At 37.8% G+C, this 26,611-nt stretch overlaps 3 protein-coding genes across 3 annotated transcripts; 2 read left to right on the top strand and 1 right to left on the bottom strand.

Annotated features, from left to right (window-relative positions):
- The first annotated feature begins 1,209 nt into the window (after positions 1 to 1,209).
- enpep (glutamyl aminopeptidase) lies at positions 1,210 to 16,677 on the top strand. The gene is made up of 20 exons (XM_015039365.1): positions 1,210 to 2,027; positions 2,726 to 2,867; positions 3,990 to 4,124; positions 4,228 to 4,348; positions 5,325 to 5,479; positions 8,587 to 8,700; positions 8,773 to 8,907; positions 9,295 to 9,360; positions 9,454 to 9,519; positions 10,113 to 10,273; positions 10,353 to 10,435; positions 11,084 to 11,220; positions 11,302 to 11,357; positions 11,442 to 11,592; positions 12,468 to 12,541; positions 12,617 to 12,721; positions 12,842 to 13,015; positions 14,091 to 14,231; positions 16,052 to 16,133; positions 16,296 to 16,677. Exons 1-20 carry the CDS (start codon positions 1,366 to 1,368, stop codon positions 16,440 to 16,442), a joined length of 2,907 nt encoding a protein of 968 aa, XP_014894851.1. The 5' UTR covers positions 1,210 to 1,365; the 3' UTR covers positions 16,443 to 16,677.
- Position 16,678: 1 nt separating this feature from the next.
- lrit3b (leucine-rich repeat, immunoglobulin-like and transmembrane domains 3b) lies at positions 16,679 to 22,007 on the bottom strand. The gene is made up of 6 exons (XM_015039339.1): positions 21,814 to 22,007; positions 20,442 to 20,816; positions 19,586 to 19,671; positions 18,341 to 18,634; positions 18,194 to 18,253; positions 16,679 to 17,285 (listed from the first exon to the last, which is right to left on the bottom strand). The coding sequence occupies exons 1-6, from the start codon at positions 21,909 to 21,911 to the stop codon at positions 16,966 to 16,968; spliced, it is 1,233 nt and encodes a 410-aa protein (XP_014894825.1). The 5' UTR covers positions 21,912 to 22,007; the 3' UTR covers positions 16,679 to 16,965.
- Positions 22,008 to 23,648: 1,641 nt separating this feature from the next.
- fam241a (family with sequence similarity 241 member A) lies at positions 23,649 to 25,906 on the top strand. The gene is made up of 2 exons (XM_015039364.1): positions 23,649 to 23,851; positions 25,148 to 25,906. The coding sequence occupies exons 1-2, from the start codon at positions 23,753 to 23,755 to the stop codon at positions 25,436 to 25,438; spliced, it is 390 nt and encodes a 129-aa protein (XP_014894850.1). The 5' UTR covers positions 23,649 to 23,752; the 3' UTR covers positions 25,439 to 25,906.
- Positions 25,907 to 26,611: the final 705 nt, after the last annotated feature.

Here is a 26,611-nt window from a genome sequence, read left to right as displayed (position 1 = left end):
TGTTTGGTCATCAATTTGAAAATGTTTTGTTGATTTATATATTTTTTTGTTGTTCTTTAATAAAGTTACAAACATTTTAACCCAGCCAGAGGAAGACGTCCTGATCTCAGCGTCCTGGCAGCGTTCAGTTTGTCACCTAATGCCGAGATCGACTCAAAACCTTCCGCAATCGACGTGTTGCAGCCCTGCCCTAACAAAGAACAGTTCAGAAACAATGTGAAATTGGAAAAAAGCTATTTATTAACTGATTAAGTCGTGTTTTAGATTGTTCTTGAAAAACTAATCAGTCACAGCTGATTAGTGGGTGAACTCACGGCTGCACAGTGAACCCACTGATATTTTACAGCAGACACCCAATCCCCTCTCTTGCAGGTACTGCGTACCCCCGCTAAATCTTTTAGGGGTACGCAGTACCTAACCGTACCCCCTTACTTTCACCCCTGCTGGTTGGTAATTAAGAGTGACTCTTCATTAGGGAAAAATCTGTTTTCTTCATTTGAATTTTTCCATTATCATTGACTTAAACAAGCTGCTATCTATGGCTGAAAAGTTACTTCTAAGTTAATTTTATCTTATTTAAAGTGTACTAAAATATTTGCACTAGAATCTAAACCAAAACTACTTGGTAAAATTTTGTGTTTTTGCAACGTTTCCACTTTTCTGAGGACGTGCAACAGCATGTATAACAACAGAGGTTTAAATTTAATTCCCTCCAATGATGCAGGTTAAAACATCAGCTTTTACTAATTCTTTTATGTATTCCTGTAACCTGCACTGCAAAAACACCAAATATTACCAAGTATTTTTGGTCTAGTTTCTAGTGGAAACATCTTAGTACACTTGAAATAAGACAAACTAACTTATAAGTAACTTTTCAGCAAGATATAGGAGCTTGTTTTAAGTCTAATATTTCAGGAGTGAAATAATCTGCCAATGGAACTAGCACTTTTTCATCAATATTCAATAATTATTTACTTAAATCAACCTCCTATAACTTGCTGAAAGGCTACGTATCAGTAAGTTTTGTCTTATTTCAAGCATACTAAGACGAAAACCAGACAAAAACAAGGTACGATTTTGTTATTGCAGTGTAGCAACACGGGATGTTAAAGCCTCACTGCTGATTTACAGGCAGACAGTCGATGTTTAACAAAAAGAGGCGTGCTAACATCATGCAGGACCAAATAAAACTCTCAGTGACTGTGTGAGATTCTCCTTTTACTTCTCCTCCTCCTTCCTCTCTCCTCCCCTCAGCAGCACAGGGACAAGCTTTCACACAGCTAATCTAAACCCAGCAGCAGCTCCTGATTCCAGGAAAAGCTCAAAGCTTTTTTACCTCAGAAGTTTGCAGTTTGCAGAGTTAGCATGCCGGACAGCATGTCCATGGAATTGGAGAGAAAGGAGAAGCGGTACTGGATTCGAGGCAAACATGCAGCCATCATCTGTGCAGCAGTGGTGGTTTGCTCCTTGGCTGTTGGTTTAGGGGTTGGACTCTCTAGACCCTCCTCCTCCACTCCAGAATCCACCCCAGCCCCAACTAGAGCCCCGACTGGAGCCCCAACTGGAGCCCCAACAGAGCCCCCTCCTTCTGACAGGGGGCCCTGTCTGGCTTCGTCAGACTCCAGCGGGGACTGGAAAAACTTCCGTCTGCCCGATTACGTGAAGCCGATCCACTACGACCTGCACCTGGAGCCAAACCTGGTGGATGACACCTACACTGGCACAGTGGACATCCATGTGGAGGTGAGTAAACCCACCCGCCACCTGTGGCTGCACATCAGGGAGACGTTCGTCAGCGCCAAGCCCAGGCTGAAGGTCCAGGACAGCAACGGGGTGCAGAGGGACGTGGAGGTCAACCGCTGCTTTGAATACAAACCTGAGGAGTATGTGGTGGTGGAGGCCGCGGAGGAGCTGCCGGCCACCGACCCAGGACAGGTTTACGTGCTGAGTCTGGACTTCCAGGGCTTGCTCACTGGATCGGTGGTGGGGTTCTACAGGGTCGTCTACACAGAGGAGGGGGTCACCAAGTAAGAAAAGACTTGTTAAATGAGACAATTGCTGAAACGATTAATCATGATTTATTGTGACAAATCACAATTAATTGCAATTAATCGTGATTAACCCCAATTAATCGAATATTGAAATAATCAGATTAATCATTATTTGGTTAATCATGACTAATCACAATTAATTATGCTTAATCAATTATTTAAATAATTGTCAACTAATTTAGTAATCAATTAATTTTCAACTGGATTTTGCAGACTCAAAAAAGGCTCTTTGATTAAATAAATGAAAGCAGCAATTAAAACTAACTTATTAACTTTTCAGCAATATATCAGAGCTTGTTTTAGCTTGTTTTAGTAAATAATTTCTTAATATTGATTTTAAAAAGTATTAGTTCTACTTAATTCACTTATAACAAGGCAATTTCTCCATATTATAGGAGAAATCATCATACAAACCAATATAATGATTGGTTTGTAGCAATCATCATATTTGCAGAAAACATCCATAGAAGACATTCTGTTAGTACAACACAACTACAAATATCATGAGAAATAATTGCTCCTATTACTCTCAAATCCTAACATCATAAAACATAATGTCCCATGTGATTACCCTGATGCATTAAAGTGCATTGTACTTCCAAGATAACAAGTCTAATTTCAGTATTAAGATGTTGATAGGAGCTTTTATATCTACATCTCTATTTTCCTACCAGGAAGATTGCTGCAACTGATCATGAGCCAACAGATGCCCGGAAATCATTCCCCTGCTTTGACGAACCAAACAAGAAAGCCACTTATACAATCTCCATCACTCATGACAAGAACTACGGCGCTCTTTCCAACATGCCACCAGAGGTAGGACTGCAATCAGCCATGTTGGGTGTAAATCAAACTGTTAGGACGTTACTCAAAACCAGGGAGTACTCAAAAAATAACAAAATGTTTCATTAGAAACTGGTGGACTTTAAGTCCACACTGTACACATACATATCGAATATCCAAGTGACCTGGTCGCATTCGAAAAAAAGATCAAATACAGGTCACATTACGTAAAAGACAAAAAAAAAAATCTGAATTTGGTCACTTCAGACTGCAGTATGAACGCAGCCTAATTTACTTAAAATACCGGCAGCTGCGGTTGCGTATGATAAAATTCTGTCGGTATTTTACAGTTGCATTTCCTCCCGGTTATGATAAATATGTCGACCACTTTAGGATAAACTTGAGTGAATAATCGGTCTCTTTCTGACCACAACTGTCCAATCGAAGCAGGCTTACCAATCTAAGATTAATGAATACATTGACTGAAAATAATTTCGTAATGGAAGACGTCACCATTCAACAGCTTCTTTCCAAAGGCTTTTTTAAGTGCATCTTTGCACTTAATTTTCTTCACTTTTCTTTATTCTTTGAGTGGCAAGAAAAGCTAGGAAAAATGACTAATGCATTATTATTAATGATTTATGATCTGTTCAAATTAGCAGCAAGTTTTCCCAAATATTCAAAAGAAAAACTAATCAATTTTAAGTACTTTCAATACTTTTGTATTTTTGAAAGCATAATTAAATAATAATTTGACAGAGTTACTTTTACTTTTACTGGAGTATAATTTGACTAGTAGGATCAATACTTTGACTCAGTACTTGGTTCACCACTGGTAAAAGTTGGTAATTTGGTAATAAAATACTTTGAATATTGAAATTTTGGAAAGAAATGTAAGTATGTTCCTCATGTAACCCTACATCAAGTCCCTTGGTAATTTATTATCTAGCTGTAAAAATGAACAATTGTTTTGTTTTTGCACCAAAATCCCAGCTATTGAGCATATAAAGTTTCTTAATAGTTTAAACAAAACCAAGAAACACAATATGTTTTCATTGAAAAAGTCATAGACAGCCAGATTTGCTGTGTTTTTTTATGTATTCTCATCAACACAAGCCAACTGTTTTAATTGATAATTTTGCTTTGCATTTCCAGGGTTCTCCTGAAGAACTGCCAGGCAATAAGCTAAAAACCACCTTCCAGAAATCCATTCCAATGAGCACCTACTTGGTTTGTTTTGCTGTCCACCAGTTTGGTTTTGTGGAAAGAACGTCTGCCAGTAACATTCCTGTAAGTCTGTTTCAATCAGCGAATTAATCTGAAACAAATATTCAAACTAATTATATATTTTTGGTTGAGTTTTCAGTGATTGTTCTGGTGTTTTCTGCTGCAGTTGAGGATCTACGCCCAGCCCAGCCAGTTAAAAACTGCAGAATACGCAGCGGACGTGACGAAGGTCATCTTTGATCACTTTGAGGAATATTTCAACATGTCGTACTCCATCTCCAAACTGGGTACGCTTCAAAACCAGCTGGAAACAGTCCAGTTCAACACAATAAAACCAGTTCAATACTAGATTAAAATTCAAATCTGATAAGTTTCAAAGTAATTATAATTGATTTGAAATGTAACATTAACTCATTCAATATGCAATCCGGTTTAATCCAATTTTATACAGCCCATTTTTTTATTTGATTTTATTTATTTTATTATTTATTCAGTCAGTCAAATTATTTATTATCCATATTTCAAAACACTGCAACAATTCATTCAATTTGACTGAAAAGGTACAAAGCTTGTACCTCTCCCTATCCTACATATAACATTAAATTACCCATTCAATATTAATTAAAATATATAAAAATCCCAAAACATACCACTTATAGATAGAGCAGTACACAGAAACATAAAAACAAAGTTAACAATTCAAAATCCAAAACAAATACAATACAATTTGAAATAATTTCCTCTTTTAACTATAGAATATTTTCTCTATTGTTTTTTTTGTACTTCCATAATAAACTACACTCTCTCAAGTCCATAATTTAATTCCAAATACAACAAAAACCCTATTTTTATCTACATTTTAGCTGTATGTTTAGTAAATTTACAGACATGTCGTAAATAATATATAAATCATATACAATATGTGCTATTTTGTTCAAAAACAGCTCCTCAAATTAGTTAAATTTCCATCCCACTCAGTCCAGATAATACAGCTAATCGCGTTTGTTTTTAACATAATTTATCTTGATTCTAAACTTTAAGATATTAAATCTCCAAACTAGCCTTCATTTCATAATTTAATGCTTCATCATTCACTAAATGTGGTTTACAAATCATTTACTTTTTGTCTCCTGACATCAGTTTTATTATGTAATATAATATCACTTCTACATTGCAGCACTAAGTGAAATTATCATGCAGGAATGCAGTAAAACTTATCATGTGCGGTCACTTCAGAGGCTTCTCTGTGCTGTTCTGATCCAGATAAGATAGCCATCCCTGACTTCGGTACCGGTGCCATGGAGAACTGGGGCCTCATCACCTACAGGGAGACCAACCTGCTGTACGATGAGAAAGAGTCGTCCTCCTCCAACAAGCAGCGAGTGGCGAGCGTTATCGCCCACGAACTGGTTCACCAGGTAGAGACAGACGAGAACATACTGGTGGAAAAAGAGACAGGGATCCAGATGCAAATAAATAACAATTTGAGTTTTGAGCTAATTTTACTTCTAGTCAAGTCAAGTCAAGGTTATTTATATAGCAATTATCAAAATCATTTAGCAAATTTACATCAAATACATTGATCAAAGTTCCAGATACTACTAATCAAAATATGGGGTTTTTAGCCTTGATTTAAAGGCACTTATTTAAAGTTTGTTCCAGATTTGTGGTGCCTAGAAGCTGAATGCTGCTTCTCCGTGAAGACCTGGGGGGTCTGGAAGGTTGATGCAACACCAGCAGATCTTTAATGTATTGTGGTGCTTAGCTGTTCAGTGATTTATAAACTAACAGAAGTATCTTAAAGTCTGTTCTCTGAGCTGCAGGGAGCCAGTGTATTGACTTTAGAACTGGTGTTATGTGCTCGATCTTCCTGGTTTTAGTCAGAACGCCAGCAGCAGCGTTCTGGTTCAGCTGCAAGTCTCTGAAATCTTACTGTTGCTGTTATCAATGCAACTAAAGATAGTTTCTCTAGCTCTTGCTGGGAGATTGGTCCTTTAGTCCTGGAAATGCCCTTCAGGTGGTAGAAGGCTAACTTTATAGTTGTCTTTATGTGACTCTGAAGGTTCAGGTCAGATTTGTTTGGTTCAGTCTTTAGAAACTGAACCAAACAGTTCAGTTTCTAACAGAAACTGAAACAGTTTCTAACTGTTCTAACAGAAACAGTTAGAAACTGTTTCAGTTAGAACAGTTTCTAACAGAAACAGTTCAGTTTCTAACAGAAACTGTTCTAACAGAAACAGTTCAGTTTCTAACAGAAACTGTTAGAACAGTTCTGTGAGCTGTGAGTTGTGCTGTGACAGCAATCTGGATCGAATCCAGATCGCTATTGCTGTGACATTAGTTTTTTAATCCTTGAAACATTCTTCAGGTGATAGAAGTCTGACTTTGTAACTGTCTTTATGTGAATCTGAAGGTTCAGGTCAGAATCCATCACAACATCTAAATTTCAGGCCTGATCTTTAGTTTCTAGACATAATAACTGAAGCTGTGCTTTCACTCTAGATCGTTCCTCTTTAGGTCCAAAAATAATCATTTTAGTTTTGTTTCTGTTCAGTTGAAGAAAATTTCGGCACATCCTCACATTTATCTATTTAAGCATCTGAGCATCTGTGATTGGATGTGCTCAGAGTAACCTGGTGACATCATAATGTACAGCTGTGTATCATCTGCATAGTTAGCTACTCTTATTTTTTGTTAGAACCTTTACTAACGGGGGCATATAGATATCGGATAAGAGGAGTCCCAGGATTGGACCTTGTGGTACCCCACATTTGATTTCTGTCCACTCTAACAAGATGTTGCCTATTTATACAAAGAAATCCCTGTTTTTAGTTAAGATTTGAACTAATTGAGTCCAGAGAGTCCAGTAACTTCAATAATATATCATGGTCAATTGTGTCACTGTGGCACTGAAGTCCAACAGAACCGACAAACAGCAAATTTAAAATGTTATAATCTATTGTGAAAGATGATATTTCTGCTTTTATAAAAGCTATAGCTCTGTGTTGCTTTCAATCATCAGTTGATAAGGAGAAGTTACTCTACCACTGCTGCTCCTTTCATCTCCAAATGGAAATCTTCCACTGCAACCAAACCAGAGTCCAAATTTGTCCTGTAAATCATTAAAACTGGTTTTATTTTAAATGTTTATTAGATTGCACTAAGTGAAGTAATTTATCCTCCAGTGGACGAAGATTAGAGGTCTTTCAACTTTTATGAACTGAACCAGATTGTTCCTGTTTATGTATCGCAATAAAGCTGACTCACATGAACTGTGCAGTGAACCTTTAAACCTTCAGAGTGTAAAGATAAGCGATGAACAGACAAACTCGTGGCAAAGCAAATTTTTTAGGTGAAAAAATACTTTTCTCAGTACATTGTTTACAGAGAAAATGAAAGTTTTTCCAATTTGAAGGATCATTTTTGGAATAAATTAAACTTAAATGTAGTGCTAGCAGCAAAAAGCTCTTGATTTTAGGGTCTTTTTTCATGGAGTTTTCCTGTGAATGTGTCGATTCTCTCTGGATACTCCAGCTTCCTCCCGTGTTTCAAAACTGGGAATGAAATACAACTTACGTAATTGTTATTGTAAACTGGAGCTTATTTTTTTATCTGTCTAAGATTTATTTAAATACATTTATTAACTTCAGTAATAAAATCAGTAACATAAATGATAAAAAACAGAAAATATGTAAAGTATACATGCAAAATTAAAACATTAATTTAGAATTAAATAATATTGAAATAGTCTTTTCACATCAATCAGTCCTCACAGGATTTTGCAGTTGTTTTTGTGATTCTGTTTGGAATCAAAATCCCAGATTCTGAGCTAATTTAGGAATATTTGCAAGGAATTTTGACATAATCGTGCTTATGCATGATGGTAAATGTGACTTTTTGTTCCTGGCATATCAATCAGGGATGATAACTTGACATCAAGGCAGGAGTATGACAAAAGCAACAATTACATTTTTTGCGGAAATTTTGCAATAATTCACAATTACGCATTAACTCGTGTTCTAGGAGGTTTGACACAGGCTGGAGCTATGAAAGTATGTAACCTTAATCAAAAATATCTTTTTTTACATATTTGCTGAAAGTGTCGTGATAGTATGGTATGAGACAATCTATGAAAAAAAATTGAGCTCCTCTGCCTTCGCCTAGTACTCCCAGTGGTATTTGCTCTGCTAGCTGCTAATCTGCAGCTAGCAGAGCATAGCATGTTTTGAAAGCCAGGCTAGTTAGCATAGCCACAGATAACGGCAGATAAACTGTTTTCCTGTAACAGTAAGTTGTTTCTCCGCCATTAGCGTATCTGTCAGTGAGTTCATGAGGATGATTGACAGCGCTAAGACCCTCCTTCTCGCTCTGATTGGTTGCTTTGGGCAACAGTTTTAGCAAATATGTAAAAAACATGCTGCACTTTTATTTATTTTCTATTCCAATCCCCACCTGCTTGTGGATGTCATGAAATGTTTTTGCCATTCCACCTTGTTTGGATCCTCATGTCGGTTTTCTCTCTCAGTGGTTTGGTAACATCGTCACCATGGATTGGTGGGATGACCTCTGGCTCAACGAGGGCTTCGCCAGTTTCTTCGAGTACATCGGCGTGGAAGAGGCCGAGCCGACCTGGGGCATGGTGAGCTCTTCCGTTCCACACAGAGGCGGTGAAACTCTGAGGGTGTCAGACTGACGAAGCCTCCTTTCACAGAGAGACATCATGATCATCAGCGACGTGCTTCCTGTCATGGTGGACGACGCCCTCATTTCTTCTCATCCAATCATCGTGGACGTATCGAGCCCGGCGGAAATCACCTCTGTGTTTGATACCATCTCCTACAGCAAGGTGAAAACCTTCAGTGACTTTTTAAAACATTATGTTGCATGCACTTTTTCTTTTATTTGTTCGTCGGACATGTTGGCAACAATACAGAAGTCTTCACGACATCTGAGTAAGGATTTTGACTGAAAATGCTGCAATATATTAATTAGCATTTCAGTTTCTGAGCACATAAATACAGAAAAATATCAGCTAACCTTGATTTAAACAACCACTAAACTTTATCCCTTACCTGCCTGCTGTGCTTCTTAGTCTTTGTGAAAAGATTTGTTGTCATAACAAACCTTGTCACAGGAGGGCAGGAGGGCTATCCTCCAATGTTTGTCTTTCAGCAAACCTTGGAGGTTTAATAGTCTAATAGTTTTCTAATTAGACTGTTGACCTTTCTTGCAGGGAGCTTCTGTTCTCCGCATGCTGGAGGACTGGATGGGGAGGGATGTATTCAGAGACGGCTGCAGAGTGAGTGGACAATCACAAAGAACATCCAAATAAAAATTTATAACTCAGATTTATCTTACAGTGGAGTCTGCTTCTTCTTTCTTCTGCCTGCAGAAATATTTAAAGGAGTTCCACTTCAAGAACGCAAAAACGGCCAACTTCTGGGCTTCTCTGGCTGAAGTATGTTGAAAAGTGTTTTTTATGACAGAGTGATAAAATTTATAAACTCTAGCTAGACGATATGATACAATTTCACATTTAGATTTAAGAAAATGTAAGCTTTTTTCCATTTGGTACCAAACACTGGACACAATCCTGTAGGGTAGAGGAGTTGAACTCATTTTCATTTTTGGTTGTCAGGATGTATTGATAAAACTCGATACCAAGTAAGGTTGAGGCAGCAGTGTCGTTAAAGTAAGAAACACCGCCACCTGCAGGTAGAAAACATTAATCCAATGTTTTTGACCATTTCTGTGGAAAATTTGCAATACACTTACAATTATGCATTAGTACCAAAAACTGGAAGGAATGTTTGATCTAAAATGGCTTCTGGAGCACAGAGGGCCACATAAAATGATATACGGTGGGCTGGATTTGGCCCCCAGGCCTTGAGTTTGACACATGTACTGCAGGGAATAGAAATATTGAGAGCCTAAATTGGTGCTGAAGAACTTTCAGAACTTTTACTTTTGTTCTTTTTAAGCTAGTGTTTCACAAAAAGAAAAGTAAAAACATTTTGAAGCTTTCACACAAATGTTGCTCTCTGTGTTTAGGTGAGCAACTTGCCTGTTGCAGAGGTGATGGACACCTGGACCAAACAGATGGGCTATCCGGTCGTAGATGTCACCGTCTCAGAGTCAAACGCCAAACTGACCCAGAAGCGTTTCCTCCTGGACCCGTTGGCCGACCCCAGCAAGCCCAACTCACCTTTCCAGTAGGATCCTCAGAGAGAAACAGATGAACTGATTCCCCAACTATCATAGTTATTTACCATGATTCTGTCTGGGTTTCAGATACAAGTGGACCATTCCTGTCAAATGGTACTCTGTGAAAAGCAACAAGATAGAGGAGACAATGTTTAACAAGAGCACTGCCGGTAATTCTCCCTTTTAGCTTGAAAATGAGGCACAAAAAAACAATCCAATGTCATTTTTATTATTAAATTAATCCAAACAGATTCTCTAAACACGTGCATAGAAGGAAATTGTCATGGAAAATTTATTTAACCATCTTTAAATACAGAATGCCTTACAGCATCTACTTCAAATGGGACATATTGATTAAAATTAATATTTTGTAGATTTTTGTGTTTCCATTTGGGTTTCTGCTGCTTCTAAAAGCGCTGAAGAAAACCAGCCAGACATTTTTTGGTAATAAGTTTGTCTTTCTGTGTCTGGAAGATGAGCCTCTTCAAAGCTTATTTGGATTTAAAGTGACAAGAATCCATTCAAGATTAATGAATTTTAAAAACAATGCTTAGACAACTTGTCTCTTGTTGTTAAATCAACTTCATGAACTTTAATTTCTGAGTTAAAACCAATAAAAAAATTGCATTTTCAGGGCAAAAGGTGAACTTTCATTTTCAAGTTGAACCATCTTCAAATGTCTTACAGTGTATAATTCAGATCTGGAGTAACTTAATTTAAGACAAAATGAGACTGAAAGAATATGTAAATAGGATAAATATTTGTTTTAGACGCCTTTATGCTCTTAAATCAATCACAGTGATTGTTTTCTTTTTCAGAACTTGCCATCATTGACTATTCGCCCTCAGCAGACGGACTGCTGAAGATAAATAACGACCACATTGGGTTCTACAGAGTCAACCATGAAGACAGCATGTGGACTGTAATCAGTCAGCAGCTCCAGGACAACCACACGGTATTTCTGTTCTCAGATCGGATCTTTATGTTTTCAGTTTTACTCGCCCTCTGAGCTCAACTGTTCTGATTTCTTGACCAGACCTTTGATGCAGCCGACCGAACGAGCTTCATCGATGACGTTTTTGCTCTGGCGAGGTAGGAAATGAAGACAGAAGAAAACCCTGTCAACATCACAGATCAAATTAAATATAAATACTGGAAATTTTGTTTCTATTTTAGGGCTGATATTGTCAATTACGGTAATGCCTTCAATCTCACAAAGTACCTGAGAGAAGAGTCGGAGTACATCGTTTGGAGTCGTGTGGCTTCATCCATCGCCTACGTTCGAGACATGTTGTCCAACAACAAAGATCTCTACGAAAAGTTTCAGGTGAGCAGAAAAGAAATTCACAACATCCAGATATTTATCTGGATTCAAACTAAATTTCTAATTTGCTGTTTTTACTATTTTGTGCTTTGATGATTTTAAAACTAAAAGGTTGAATGCAAATGTCGACACTTGGAAATAGTTCGGCTATTTTGCCAGATTCCTCTGGAAAAAGAGACTGTAGATCTCAACAAAGCTTTTTTATTTTCTTGTTACATAAAAATTATTACGCACTATTTTTCTGTTGCAGACCACAAATCTCTTATTCAGTCAGAGTTCATTCCATGTCAGTCGAAGCTTTCAGTTAACAGGCAGGAAAAAAAACAAATTGTAAATGTATCTCCTCTTCAAATGAATAAATAAATAACAATATTAAACATATAAATAATATCAAATAAATAAAGAAGTAAATAAATAGGAAAATTCCTAATATTATTTTCATTAATGTGACTAAGCCAATTTTTTTCTAAGAATTGCTGAAAGTAGAAAAACGTTTAGAATTATATGGAAAAAGTTGTAAATTCTGAGAAATTGTTGTAAAAATTAATTAACAACAAGCTATAATATTGTAAAAATAAATCCAAATGCAACAATTATTATATTCTTTCGTCCTTAAAATATTTTAACAGTTTAAAAGTTTTTGTTGTTTTTGCCTAATTGTTTTTTATCCTATCAGTGCTGTCTAACTTTTTGCCAAGCAGCCAAAATTATAAATACTGGAAAAAGGCAAATTATCTTTTTAATGGAACTCATTGCTGTGATTGTACATTTTCCAAATTGTTGCAACAAAAGCGACTGGTTTTGTAATTTATTTGTTTTATTATTTTATTTGCTTCCACGTTGTATTTAAGATAAATTTACATTATTCATTTTTCCAGAAACTGTTTCGTGGACTGGTTAAACCAATTGCAACGCGACTCGGGTGGACAGATGAGGGCACACAAACAGAGAGGTACAAAAGTGACACAAAGTGGTTGTTATTTTTACTTAATGGTATGAATAACATACTATCTGTTTCATGCTGCAGGTTGCTGAGGGAAACTGTCCTCAGCATCGCATGTCAGATGGGAGATGCAGATGCACTGAATGAAGCATCAGATATTTTTAAACAGTGGATCGACAAAACTCTCAGGTTAGCTTTATTAATCCAGTCCAACCTGCAGAACAACAGGACCATTAATTAAAATCTTAAACTTCATTTCTGACACATCTGTTGTTTAAAAGTGGTATTTTCACTCCTGTGGACCTGCAGCAGCGTCCCAGTGAACCTGAGGCTGCTCGTGTACCGCTACGGCATGAAGATGTCGGGGAGTCCGGATCACTGGAACCAGATGTTCCAGAGGTACAAAGACTCGACTCTGGCCCAGGAGAAGGACAAGCTTCTGTATGGACTGGCGTCGGTGGAGGACACAGACCTTCTGAACAAGTAAATAAAAACATATCCTTCATTTTCAAGATGGCGTAAAGGTTAGATCTCCTCAATAAGCAACAGGACAAACAGCAACTCGTAAGAAACAAGGCTTAATGTTGAGGAGGCTCAAAGGTAGAGGAATATGTTCAGTAAGTAAGGCGGGGTTTGTGTACATGTAACATGATAGTACATTTCACATTTTACAGGTTTTGTATTTCCATTTGCTTCTAAAAACAGACCAAGTACTTAAAAAAGAGCTGTTTTCTAGAAATACATTCATGATTTTAGGTGTCAGGAAAATGTAACAAATCATCATACACTGCCTCTCACCTCGCAACCGCAGGGAAGCCCAGAGAGTTACCTAGCAACCTAAGCTGAGCTCCAGCATGTTTGGTCAACTGGTTTTACCACTGTGTGCAATGGCTGCTGGAAAATACGGGTGTTTTGTTGCCGACCACTTGCTGCATTCTTGCTGATTGTGAGGGAAGCTCGACTTCTGCTTTTCAAAGATGTACGGTTGTGTAATTGCACATCTGTTTGCAGCCATTTTCACGTGAGTGTAAAAGTTGAGTTTGGGAGGCGAGGCCAGCATCAGCTCATTTAAATTTAAAGTGATAAGACGCCTTAAAACATCTTATTCTGAAAGGAGCTCAATATAGACTGAACTGACCAGACTGAAATCATACAAATTATTTTGTATGAAAAATGTCATAAATATGTTTTGTATCGCCCATAGAGAGACGTATCCTAACCTCTTTAAGGGAGCTGGAGTTCTGCTTTGGTTGCTAGGCAACTGGCTTGGTTTTGCTGGGGTTGCTAGGTAACAGGCAGTGCCTGGTGATTTGTTACTTTCTGGAGGTTTTTGAAAGAGCTCATTTTCCAGCCAAAAATGGCGGCGTTTTCTTTTTAAGCTCTTGGGTTGTTTTTAGAAGCAGTAGAGACCCAAAATATGGGATTAATATTTGGTTATGGGATTATTTGATTATTCCATATAATTCTAAATATATGGGAAATATGAACATTTTTGCTCTGAAGTGAAGTAAAAACCTTGTGAAGAATAATGAAGATGAAACTTTCTTCTGTCCAACAGGCTCCTGGAGGCCACCAAAGATGAAACCGTGGTGAGGAGTCAGGATCTGTTCACCGTGGTGCGGTACGTGTCGTACAACCCACTGGGTCAGACTATGGCCTGGGACTGGACCACGTTGAACTGGGACTACCTGGTCAGCAGGTCAGTGGAACTGGGCAACAACAAGCTCAGATTTTTACCCATTTTTATATAATTAACACTTTTCAGCCTCCAAAGCACCAAAGTCTCTAAACTTAGACTAACTTACTTTGAGGCTTTCAGGAAAAATAAAAATATTTTTAAAAAGTGCAGTCACCTGATGTCCAGCTATTTTTGTAGTGTAATAAGCTGTGATAACTTATCAGACTGCAAAGACCGTTTCATCAGGAGAGAGATAAAGTAGGGAGCTTCCTGTAAGCCGTGAAATATTTCCTTCAGGGAACCATTAGGGACGTCAACTAGAATTATAGTTGTTGTTTTTGTCAAAATCCAGATCCAATTTGAAGGAGCTTCACTGCATCTGCTTTCTGTTTTATAAATATTCACACCTGAAACTGCTGTTTACGTACACCAAATGAAAAAAAAAAAAAAAACACACATTCATGTTTATTACTAACTGCCTGAAGTTAAATCAGAACAAATTTCTCCAGTATTTGCTAAATGCCACATTTAACAAATACAAGAGCCTCTGTCACATTTATTTATTAATGTCTTCTCAGTTTCTTCAGTATTTGATGGTTCGAAGATATTAACAAATAAATACCTGACATTCTTTCTCTGATTACCAGTAAATAGAAATGGTTATTCTAACTGACCTAAAACAAGAGGAATTTGGTCAAATTTAACATCAGAAAAACAGACCTGTGTATGAAAACTTCTGGCTTCACCGGTTAAATCTGTTGCATAAATGCAGTTATAGCAGGAAGTGAAGACAATGCTAGGAAAGGCGTGTTACAGCTGCGCTTCTTACTAATGTCTTTATTTTCCGAGTGGTTTGGACAGAGATCCGTCGTAGAAACCAAGGGTAACTAAGGATATCTTAAAGGGCCCAACATAATATTGTCCAGCAGAATACCTGCAGCAAAATATCATCTGTATTAATTAATCCAAGTCACAGTCACATAAAATATATGTAAATATTAACATTATTTTAACTTTTTATTGAAAATGTATGTCAGGTTTTCTAGTTTCTGGGATTATTTTCCTTATTTTTTTTGTTACAAATTTCTTAAATTCAGTAACTGTTGCCACCAAAAAGCATAAAAAGTTACTTCTGATAAAGCTTCACACTGTAATGTCACTTAAAGGTCATTCCAATACTGTGTGAGGAATATTTAAACAAAATTATGCTGGAAACAAATCATAAGTTTGCAAATATTCTGCTTTTTATATATGTTTCATCTTGTTCACTGCAAAAATACAAATTCTATTTTATTATTTTCAGTCTAGTTTCTACTGCAAATATCTTTGTACACTTGAAATAAGACAAAGCTAACTTACATAAGATATAGGAGCTTGTTTTAAGTCAATAAATCCTTAATTTTGATAAAAATGTACTAATTTGTTTAGCATTTAGTTACGATTTTACACATGCAGGGTTAAAATAAATATTTTTTTTTCTAAATCTTGCAGAACATTTTTATTTTTGATTATTAAAACTAATTTAAAATGTATTTTAGCACAAAAACAGCTTGATTAGTTTTTCTTTGCTGCACACTACAAACTTAATTTTAATGTAGTACTCCTTATCTTGCTGTAGTATATTTATTCATTATCCATTCATATTTACTTTTTTATGCATTATATTTTGTGGCAAGGCTTTTTCAGTTTTTCCAACTTCTTTCCTTGGATTTTTAATTTTTATTTTTGAACCTTAATGATTTAATGTTAAGCTCGTCAGATCATTTATTTAAGCAAAGTTGTGTTAGAAAATCGTAAACAATCTCCTGTTGGCGATGCTGATGATTCCTCCGTCCCGACAGATACACCATCAACGACAGGAACCTCGGCCGGCTGCCCAATCGGATCACAACCTCCTACAACACCAAGCTGCAGCTGTGGCAGGTCAAAGTTCATCCTGTTTTTCTGCTTCTAATCACATTTTAATACATTTATGATGTTGGAGAAGTCACTGTAAGCCTAGACTGGTTCTGAATTCATCCCTCCTGACGTTTTGTTTCTTTTTTCTCTCCTTTGCTTGTCGTATTTTTCTCTCTGGACCTTCAGATGGAGAATTTCTTCAAGCTGACTCCGGATGCTGGAGCCGGAGAAATGCCCAGGCAGCAGGCGCTGGAGACGGTGAGGAACAACATCGAGTGGATTGAGAAGAACGAGCTCGAGATCAAAGCGTGGCTGGACAGCAATGTGTCCTAGAACCAGAACCAGAACCAGAACCCAGTCCACTGAAGTTTAGCCCGTCAGTCTGATGAAAATTTACCTCCAGTGGAACAAAGACAACACTTTTTGATTCTGCGCTCAGGAAATTGTGTGAATATTCATTCCCTTATTTATAATCATGATTTTAAACCATCCTGTTAGAATGTGAATTTATAATCAGAATCACTTCAGGAACATGGAGCGTAATAAAAATATTTTTATTTATAAAGACTGGAACTTTCTTACTTTACTCTCTGATCTCTGTTTTAATCTCTAAGAAAAGTGAAACATGACACATTTCAGTTTCTGTATCACACATATGATTTTATTTTTTATAAATCAGTGGCATCCACAGCTGTGCAGAGCTTTGTAAAGACCTCTGAAAGCTGAAACTACTGTTTTGTTTAAGGAAAACGTTTCCTGTTGACTGGAACTTCTTGAACTCGTAGTGATTTGCATTCAGGTGTTTCTTCTCAGAGGACATTTGTAGAGTTGTTAGAGGGTCTTTGTTTATAAGGTTTTAAACTTCCTGCGTGTCGTTCTGTAAAGATGACGGGGCATTTGTAGTTTTCTGACTCTCCTTTCCTTTGATGCTGCTGGTGGAAGGAGCTCGGGGCGGCTTTCTTCCTTTTGGTGAGGATTTGGACAACATTTTTTGTGTTTTTTTCTTTGGGACACGAGACAGTCTTGTGATGCCCATAACCTTGAGTTTGATTGGAGCTTCAGATATTCCAGCCATGTTTCGTGCCTGGCAGCGATATTCCCCAGCATCCTTGTATGACAGGCCATTGAGGCTGATTATGGACCAGCGAACACCGACACGAGGAGATTCCTGCATAACTGAAACACACGGCGGAGAGTTTGAGATGCACACTGCAAAAACACAAAATGTTATAAAGTGTCTTTGGTTTAGTTTCTAGTGCAAGTATCTTGATACACTTGACAAAACTAGCTTACAAGTAACTTTTCAGCAAGATATAAGAACTTGGTTTAAGTCAGTACTTTATTAATGTTTATAAAAACAGTAATAGGATTGCACTGCTTCACTTTTTCACTTTTGATAGCGATACGGATATCTGAGGTTTAGTATCGGCCGATACGGATACGATACAGAAAGAAGTTCTATAATAACTGAAAATATTTATTTTTTTAAGCACAGACATAAATGTACTCAATTTAAAAACCTGATTCACACTTAAATACACCAATAGTGTCACAAGTTTGGTCAAACGTGTAGAAACAAAACAACTTTAATTTGTTCAGTCGGTGCAGTTAGGAGTATAATAGCCTAAGTAAAATATATAAGAAAGAAACTGACAAAAACAATGTTTGAGAAAGTTCAATTCGGAATTTTAAGTATAATGTAAAATAAATAATGAAGCAGATAGATTGGGCACATTGTCATGATATCCAATCTAGATTTTTTTTTTTGTAAATATTGGGAGCAAATCATATATGAATATCAAATTGGTGCATTTCTAGTTATAAGCTCTGTAATCTGCCCATGGAGCAAGACATTTTCCCATGTTGTAAATTATAATCAGAGCTTAATTTAGTGCTTTTTTGTTCAAGTTTTGTCTTATTTCAAGTGTACAAAGATATTCACACCAGAAATTATAACAAAAATACCTGGTAAGATTTTGTGTTTTTGTACTGATATTGGTAAAGAATTGAGTGTAAGCTAAAGACTGGTGCAATGCAGATTCAAGGGAAAAAAATATTTACGCTTCAATTAAGAGACGACTTACAGCTCTCCAAAATCTTGGGAAGTTGTTCAGTGTTCTGCAGGAGATCCTGTTTACAACAACCTGTTTGAGAAAAACAGATCTTTATATTCAGTCGCTCAGATGTTTGTGGCATCACTTCAGTGCCAAATGTAGCCCTGCTTTGCTTACCTGGGTAAGCCGAGGTTTTAATCCAGGTCAGTGTTGGTGTTGGGTAACCGCTAGCATCACATCTGAGGATGACGTTGCTGCCCAGCGGAGAGCTGACCCTGGTGGCTGCCGGCTGGACGGACGGCCGCATACATCGAGAGAGCTCGGCTTGTGTCAGCATCAACCCGGACTGACCCACAGACCTGCTGCACATCAGCAGCTGATCCATCAGAACCACCGGGCTCCCCAGGGACATGGACAATGATGTCAGCATGGAAATCTGGCAGTCACACAGCCAGGGGTTGTCATGCAGACCTGAGTGAGAAGCAAAGTTTGACCTGGATTACTCAAAGGAGTGCACAAAAAGATGAATGTGAAATCTGTTGCCGTCCCACGCAATCCACTTGATTCTCATCTCCCTTCACTGCTCCCTTTGGGATTTCTCCTATCAACTTGAATTCCTTTCGGTAGGTGAACTAAGCTATTCAGTCCATCTTGGCCACTCTTCCAAATATAGCAGCCATCTTGTTCGGCTCACCACAACTCTCTTTGAAATGGCTGAATTTTCACTGATCTTAAAATTGCACAACTTGGAACTATGAAACAAAATTTGGTTAATGGAGACATGCCAGTTTTGAAAAAAAAAAACCTCACATTTTTCCAATAAAAAGTTCTTTGCTAGGATGAAATAGTTTTTCCGGCTGTTTTGAAATTACAGTATTTCTTAAAACTGCAATAGCAACACTTCTTTCACATCACACGAGTCGTGTGATCAACAACTGGATGTTACTATGGGTGGAAAAGACGAAGAAAATAACAGGAAGTGTTAGGGGATGATGGCATGTATTTTTTTTACAAACTTATTCACGTGTGATTTTAATTGCATTCCTTATTTAATGGAAATACTGCGATTGAGAAATAATGATTTTTCGACATTAGTGGAATAGCAATAAAGTTTTCACACATTTGTAACAGGAATGCGGCCAGCAGGCGATTGTTGTTTACAGTGAAGTTCATTTCTGGTAATCTTCTTAGCGTCAAACTTGAGACATATGTCCCAATCTCTAGCAATTGGGTAAAAGCTTAAACTTCAGCAGAGACCATGCCTCCAGCAGGAAATCGTTTCTTATTCGCCGAGTGTCCAGTCCCTCTGTAGCGAAGCAAAGCGTAGAACAAGGCTACTGGACACCTGATGTGGTGCATCGTTGTCTGGTGTGATGAGTTATCAACAGATTCTTCAGGACTGCAGTGTCCTTTTATACTTGCCTAAGATCTTTCTTTGAACTGGTCCTTCCTGTAGTTCTGGAAAAGGAAACCAGAGGTCCAAGAGCTCAGCAGGTAATATAGTCAACCTGAGGAAAGGAGAGCATCAATGAACAGGTGAGACATACCTCAAAAAGATGATCTGTTATGCTTCATTAAACAGCTTAGGATACGTCTATGTATGTATAAAACATGTTCATCACACTTTCCTTCATTCCTTTCAGAATGAGCTGTTTTAGGGCCTCTGTCACTTTAAATCCAAATAAGCTGTAATTCTGATTGAGTTACTTGGTAAGAGGCTGGACTTTGCTGGGGTTGCTAGGTAACAGATTGGACTTTGCTGGGGTTGTTAGGTAACGGAGTACTGCCTGCTGATTTACTACATTCAGGAGATTTTTGAAATGACTCATTTTCTAGACAACAAACATTAAAACTTAGTCCTAAAAACAGCTGGATGTTTTTTTTAAGCACTTCCTGTTTCTAGAAGCAGTAGAGACGCAAATGGAAGTACAAAAACTTGCAAAAAAGAGGAAGTAAAGTTGTATTTTTATAGCACCTTTCACAGACATATAGATCACAAAGACAAAACAAGTTAAAGAAAGAAAACACATAAAGCTAGCTGACCAAATGTGTTAAAGCAACTTGGGTTGCTAGGTGACAGGCTGGACTCCATTGGGGTTGCTAGGTAACGGATTGAACTTACCTAGGACTACTGAGGGCATTGCCTGCTGGTGTAAGTTTTTGAAACGGCTAATTTTCCAGACACCAAAAAACATTAACTTTTTTAAGCACTTGTGCTCTTGTTAGAAGCCCAAATTGAAGTATAAAAACGGACAAAAGCCTCGTATGCTGCACCCACCTGTTGCTCGACAGATCCAGGTAGGTGATGTTGGGGAGGAAGAGGGCAGCATGAGCTGGAAGGCTGGACAGGCGGTTGTTGTGGAGCCCCAGCGTCTGCAGGCGGGGCATGTCTCGGAGCCCCTCCCAGGGGAAGGCGGTCAGCAGGTTCCCGTCCAGGCGCAGCTCCCGCAGCGCCTTCAGGTTGACGAAGCTGCTCGGGTGGACGGATGTTATGGAGTTGTAGGTCAGCCATAAGAAGCGCAGCTCCGACAGGTTGTAGAAAGCTGCTCGGGGAACCCTGGAGATCGAGGTCTTTTCTAGGCGAAGTTTGACCGAGTCGGGTGGAAGGTTCACAGGAAGTGCTGACATCCCGGAGTCGCTGCACTGGACCGACCTGCCAAACATTAAATTAAGATTTAGCTTTATTATTATACAGCTTTTAGAGAAACAAACAGTAAAGCTATAAAGTCATCACTCATTAGGGGAATGGACAGAGCAACTGTGATGTTTGGAGTTACTGTACACTGTAAAAATACATAATTTTACTAAATATTTTGTATTAGTTTCCACTGCAAATATCTTAACACATTTAAGCTCCATTTAAGTCAATAATTCATTAATATTGATAAAAAAGTATTAGTTCTATTGACAGATAAATTAACTTATAACAATGGAAAAATGTCTTGTTATAAGTGAAATAGTCTGCCAATGGAACTAGTACTTTTTCATCAATATTAAGAAATTATTGATTTAAATCAAGCCTCTATATCTTGCAAAAGGTTAGTTTCAACTTCCAGACTACCACCAGAATCAGCACACACTGCAAAAACACAAAATATTACCACATTATATTATATTATATTATATTATATTATATTATATTATATTATATTATTCTTCAGTATTGATGAAAAAGTACTTGGTCCATAGGCTGATTATTTCACTTTCAACAAGACATTTTCTTCTAATAAGTAAATTTTTCTGCCAGTGAAACTAATACTTTTTCATTATTAAGGAATTAGTTAATTAAATTAAGCTCCAATGTCTTGCTGAAAAGTTACTTGTAATTTAGCTTTGTCTTATTTCAAGTTTGCTAAGATATTTGCACTATAAACGAGGCAGAAATACTTGGTAAGATTTTGTGTTCTTTGCAGTGCATGCAGCTCTGAAATCTATTAGAAGGAAAATAACATAACACTTGAGCCTTTTAAGACAATCACAGAAACACACATGGAAAAGATCAAAACAAAAATATGAAACTTTACATTTTTCTGAAAGCTTCTGCTCACAGCAAATGTCTCAGTATTTATTAAATATACGGTAATATCACACGGAGAAAGCAGAACCAGTCAGCTGCACACAGAACCATAGAGATTATTTAAAAACCCAACCTGGGCTCCGTCAGTCCGCTGCTGCAGACACAGAGAACTGGGCAGGAGCGGGTCATCACAGCCGACTGCAGGATGTGAAGAAGAACCAGCAGGAACATCTCGCATCAAACGAATCCTCTGCTCTGCTTCCCCAGGCTTCCCCAGTCCTCATCTTTGCCCATGCTGCAGAATGAAAGGGAATCCCAGATTAGCTAGGATTATAGTTCTTACGGTCGGGATTGTAATCCCTCACCTCAGCGCCAAAGTGGCAGATCACACCATGAGGGCCTGCAGGGGCCCCGTGCAGAATTAAACCCTCCATCCTCTCTGGATTAATTCAGCAGGAGTGATCACAATAAAAACAATCCTGATGTTGTTTTCTTCTTGTTTTTATCGTTTATGTATGAAGCTTCATATAAATATATATATATATATATATATAATCATTTTTTTCTTCCCATTGTTTTGGGTTCCTCTGCTATTTTCACCTCCTCATGTCTGCATATACTTCTCTGTTTTCAATTGTTTATATCTGAACTTTGTCATTTGTGCAACTCTTCCTCTGCACCTCTTCATCCTATTTGCACCTTGTCCTTTCTGCACTCTTTGCAATCTTTTTCAGTTTGCACTTTTAGCTTCCCCCTCACATCATTTTTACTCTCTGCCTATCTGTACCTACTACTTTCTCTACTTTCTTTTGTCTGTACTTCTTCTTTTAGCTTGATAGACCTTTGCATGTGAACACAGAGAGCTCAGTAATACAGGTAGAAGGAACTGCTGTGACCCATTAATCCTCAGAGATGCCAGTCCCCTTTGTTTGGATCAGATGCTGCAGCACAGATTGCTTCTAAACTGAACTAAATGTAGGCTTGAAAACAGGCGATGATTTGCTGCAGAAACTGTGTTTCAGTTTCTGTGGAACATACAAAGCAGCATTTGAATCATATTTTCCGGTATCTGATGCTGTATGACAAATATGTATATTGTGCACTAAGATCAGGCAAGTGTTGTGAAGATATTTTCACACATAGAGGTGTCTGCACCCTGTGCCTCTGGAGTCACATTTAACTTTTTACACATCTAATTTGAGCTAAAGAATTGAGCAGTACTTTAAAATGTAAAGGAAATAAAAAAAATAAATAAATACTAGTTTATCCTACATGTTTGCATGAAAGCAAAGAATGATGCTAATTTCGTAAGTGATATTAGATTTGTATCTTTTAGTTGCAGAATACTGCCTTTTATAAAAAGTTTCTAATAAAAATTGAACTTTCTATAAAATAAATTGTTTTTATTCCCTTTACATAAAGGTTACAGATATTATTTTATTTATTTTATTCAATTAAAATGAACATGTCACATGTTGACATAAGCAAAAGTTTTGAATGAAAAAAACATTGTCTGCCTCTTCTCTCTAAAGTCCTAACTCAATCAACCATCTATATAAACACAAAACAGGCAATGTGGATATATAAAAATAAAATCCACGGATAAAAAGTATTGTAAAACTTCAAAACAGCTATAGATTTCCTACAGTAGAGGCTGTACAAAAAAGCTAATTTGCTTCATGTAGCTTTTGCAGCTCTCAACAACTTCTGTTTGGTTGAACTAAGGGCAAAAATGTCTGTCAAGTTTGTTAATCATGTTCATATTCAGTGAATCCAAAATTAAGTGATTGACTATGTAGAGTTAAAACATTAGAAAGCCCTCAAAAACATAAAAAATGCAGTAAATATGTATTAAGTTGCCCTTCAAGTTGATACATGATAATATCTGCTGAAGAAACGCTGATGTGTCATTAAAATATCAGCAAAAGCAGTGACTCTCCCTCGCCGGCAGGGGGCGCGCCGCACCTCGCTGTCTGTAATCGGGACGCCTCTCCTTCTCCCTCTCTGGGCAGACTCCAACTGCTGCTTTCCCTGGTTAGTTCCCTTCGGGTTCTGGAAGTTGTTACCCGAACATGTCGGCCTCACCGGACCATGGAGACGGGCTCTCTGTGGAGGACCAGAGGAGGCAGAATGCGGCGCAGACCTTCCGCGGGGATCTGTACTCAGTCCGGGTAAATCTGTCACAGTACAAAACCTGCTGTTTTAAACTGATTATGGGTTCGGAGGAAACTCTTCGGAACACTTAGTGTTGTTGGGTCGGCTCAGAAAAGAACAGAGTTAAAACAGCTGAAAGCATTTTAGGTTGAAGTTTGTTCCGTTAAAAACAGCAAGCAGAATTGGTCCGAACTCCGTTGAAAACTCTGATGATTGAGCCGTTTTAGTGTCAACTCAGCGGTTCGGTTTAGTTAGAGTAAAACTGGTGAACATATGTAACCAGCAGGGTTCTGAGCTCAGTTCGGCTTGTGTATTATTCATTTTGGTTCAGTAGTTTTATTGTAAATATCAGGGGATGTTGACAGAAGTGACCAGTGAGGTGCAAGTTGAACAGGTGGTGTTATCGGAATCATGGAGGGTGGAGTTCGAAGAACAGGTAGATTTGTGTGACTGGGAGGAAGGCTGGGAAAACAGGAAGCTGTGTCCCAGCAGGAAGAGCTGTCAACACTTCTGATGGATAAGATCCATTTAGTGTTCCATTAAACCCAGTTAATGATTCAGCATTCACCACAACAGGAGCTTCTCTGAGTGGAACAGCAGCACTTCCTGGTCTGACACCACGCATCTCATCAGAACCTCAAATCAGTTCCGGTCACTCTGTGGGTCTGAACTGCAGAGCCAGCCTAAGGCATATGAGAGTTAAGGGGCTGCTTAGGGCCTCTTCACCACCAGGGGCACCCTGGTGGTGTATCAGTGGTGGTTATATCAGTCTTATTTGTATATCAGTCTGACAAATAAGACTGATATAATGTATTCTAATTAGAAATTACATGATAGCAGGTATGTTACACACATACTGGTACAGTAGCCATTATATTAGAGCCATACGAATAAAAAAATAATAATTACAAGAATAAATTGTAAAATTACAAGAATAAAGTCATGATATGAAGAGAATTAACTTGTATGAGACTAAAGTTGTACAAGAATAAAGTCAAAATAATGGGAATAAAGTCAATATTTAAAAAATAAAGTCATAATATTTTGAGAATAAAGTCATAATATTACGAAATATTATTTCAAATTATTATATTATTATCATAATATTATCAGTTTATTCTCGTAATTGTATTATTTTATTTTATTAACATGGCCGTGTTGTAATGCTGATAAGAGGGGCCCCGAATGAAAATATTCTTAAGGTCCCAAAAAGGTTTTGGCCGGCCCTGCTGAATCTGCATCTATCCATTAATTTATGATTGTTGTGATTGGAGCTGGACAAATTAAACCAAAATGAAACTTTATCCCTGCAGATGGATCCCAGCCGGACCCGAACACGCCCTCCAAGCGAAGCGGGACTGCAGCAATCCCAAGAGCCGGCGGTCCCAGCTCCTCAGTTGGACGACTGCGAGAGGATGGGGACTCTGTTTGGGATGATCAACAAGTGCTTGCGGGGCGTGGGCTTCAACCAGGTCTACTTCGGGGACCGGACAGTGGAGCCAGTGGTGGTGCTGGTCTTCTGGGTTCTGCTCTGGTTCCTGGGTTTCCAAGCTTTGGGATTGGTGGGAACTCTGTGCATCATCATCATCTACATCCAGAAGTGATGATCCGAGTGAAGCTGCTGGGTCCTCTGGTGCAGACTGGTTTCATGCTGACGGCAGGACGTTTGAAGTTATTTAAGGTGGAAATAAACCCTCATTTGCGAACGTTTGGGTTTCCTCCTGGACAATCAAATGGAGCTGTTATTTCCTGCTTTAATTATAATAATAGAAGCTCTGTGCATTAACAGCCAAAGATGATAATTTCCTCCAAACAGCCTAACCTTTTTCTATTTCCTGTTTAATGACTAAATTGATTACTTGGTTTGATTTTAAAATATTTGCCTTCACCTTCCGTTTCTCACTTCCAGTAATCATTCCGGGGTATTGCAGAAAATATTCGGTCCAGTTTGCATTTCACCATGATGCCCCCATCACCCTCAACCCAATAGATTCACAGAACATTGTTTGTGTTCAGGAGGTTCACTGTAAAAACACAAAATCTTACCAGGTATTTTGGGTCTAGTTTTTGGTACAAATATCTTTGTACACTTGAAACAAGACAAATCTAACTTCCAAGTAAGTGTTTAGCAAGATATAGGAGATTGTTTTAAGTAAATAATTATTTAATATTGATGAAAAAGTTCAATTGGTAGATTATCTCTTGAGTGAAATAATATGTCAGTAGAACTAGTATTTTTTAATCAATATTAAAAAATTATTGATTGAAAATAAGCTTCTATCTCTTCCTGAAAAGTTATTTGTGAGTTAGTTTTCTTAAATCAAGTGTACTAAGACATTTTCACTAGAAACTAGATGAAATTACGTTGCAAGATTTTTTTGTTTTTGTTGAAAAGTATCACGGCGGTGTGTGGTGTGTAAACTTCCATTTGTTTGAATTGGTTCTAGAGAAACCCTTGTCTGGTTCTGAATGGAGTTCTGCCTCACATCAATCCCGGTTTTTCAGGTTCTGTTAATTCGCCTCACTGAGTCATTGCTTTTTTACAGTTGATTGTAAAAACAGTTGATTGTTTTAGATTCTGATGAGGATCAAACATGGATACAGCCTCTTATCTTTGCTTTGAAAACATATCTGATATAAAATAAGCAGCTTAAACTCAAATGCTGGAGCTAAGTTGCTTTCAGAGGAGGCTTTGTCTGTTTATTGGTTCAGAGGAAACTACAAATAGTTCAAACTGAGGCGCCACTGAACATATCTTCACACTGTCTGCAAGCTTC

Source organism: Poecilia latipinna, unplaced genomic scaffold (assembly GCF_001443285.1).
Source record: "Poecilia latipinna isolate Pla-1442-1.1 unplaced genomic scaffold, P_latipinna-1.0 Scaffold468, whole genome shotgun sequence".
Taxonomy (NCBI): domain Eukaryota; kingdom Metazoa; phylum Chordata; class Actinopteri; order Cyprinodontiformes; family Poeciliidae; genus Poecilia; species Poecilia latipinna.
The sequence above is the reverse complement of the archived record's forward strand: the minus strand, read 5'-3'. Positions and strand labels throughout refer to the sequence as shown.

Bases quoted from the DNA above. Each gene is read 5' to 3' on its own strand.
- fam241a (XM_015039364.1), top strand. From the start codon at position 23,753: ATGTCGGCCTCACCGGACCATGGAGACGGGCTCTCTGTGGAGGACCAG. The intron at 23,852-25,147 runs GTAAATCTGTCA...TTATCCCTGCAG, and splicing joins GGGATCTGTACTCAGTCCGG to ATGGATCCCAGCCGGACCCG.
- lrit3b (XM_015039339.1), bottom strand. From the start codon at position 21,911: ATGTTCCTGCTGGTTCTTCTTCACATCCTGCAGTCGGCTGTGATGACC. The intron at 20,817-21,813 runs GTTGGGTTTTTA...AATGTTTGGCAG, and splicing joins AGCGGACTGACGGAGCCCAG to GTCGGTCCAGTGCAGCGACT. The intron at 18,254-18,340 runs GTAAGCAAAGCA...TTTCTCAAACAG, and splicing joins TAAAACCTCGGCTTACCCAG to GTTGTTGTAAACAGGATCTC.
- enpep (XM_015039365.1), top strand. From the start codon at position 1,366: ATGCCGGACAGCATGTCCATGGAATTGGAGAGAAAGGAGAAGCGGTAC. The intron at 4,349-5,324 runs GTACGCTTCAAA...GTTCTGATCCAG, and splicing joins GTACTCCATCTCCAAACTGG to ATAAGATAGCCATCCCTGAC. The intron at 14,232-16,051 runs GTCAGTGGAACT...CCGTCCCGACAG, and splicing joins TGGGACTACCTGGTCAGCAG to ATACACCATCAACGACAGGA.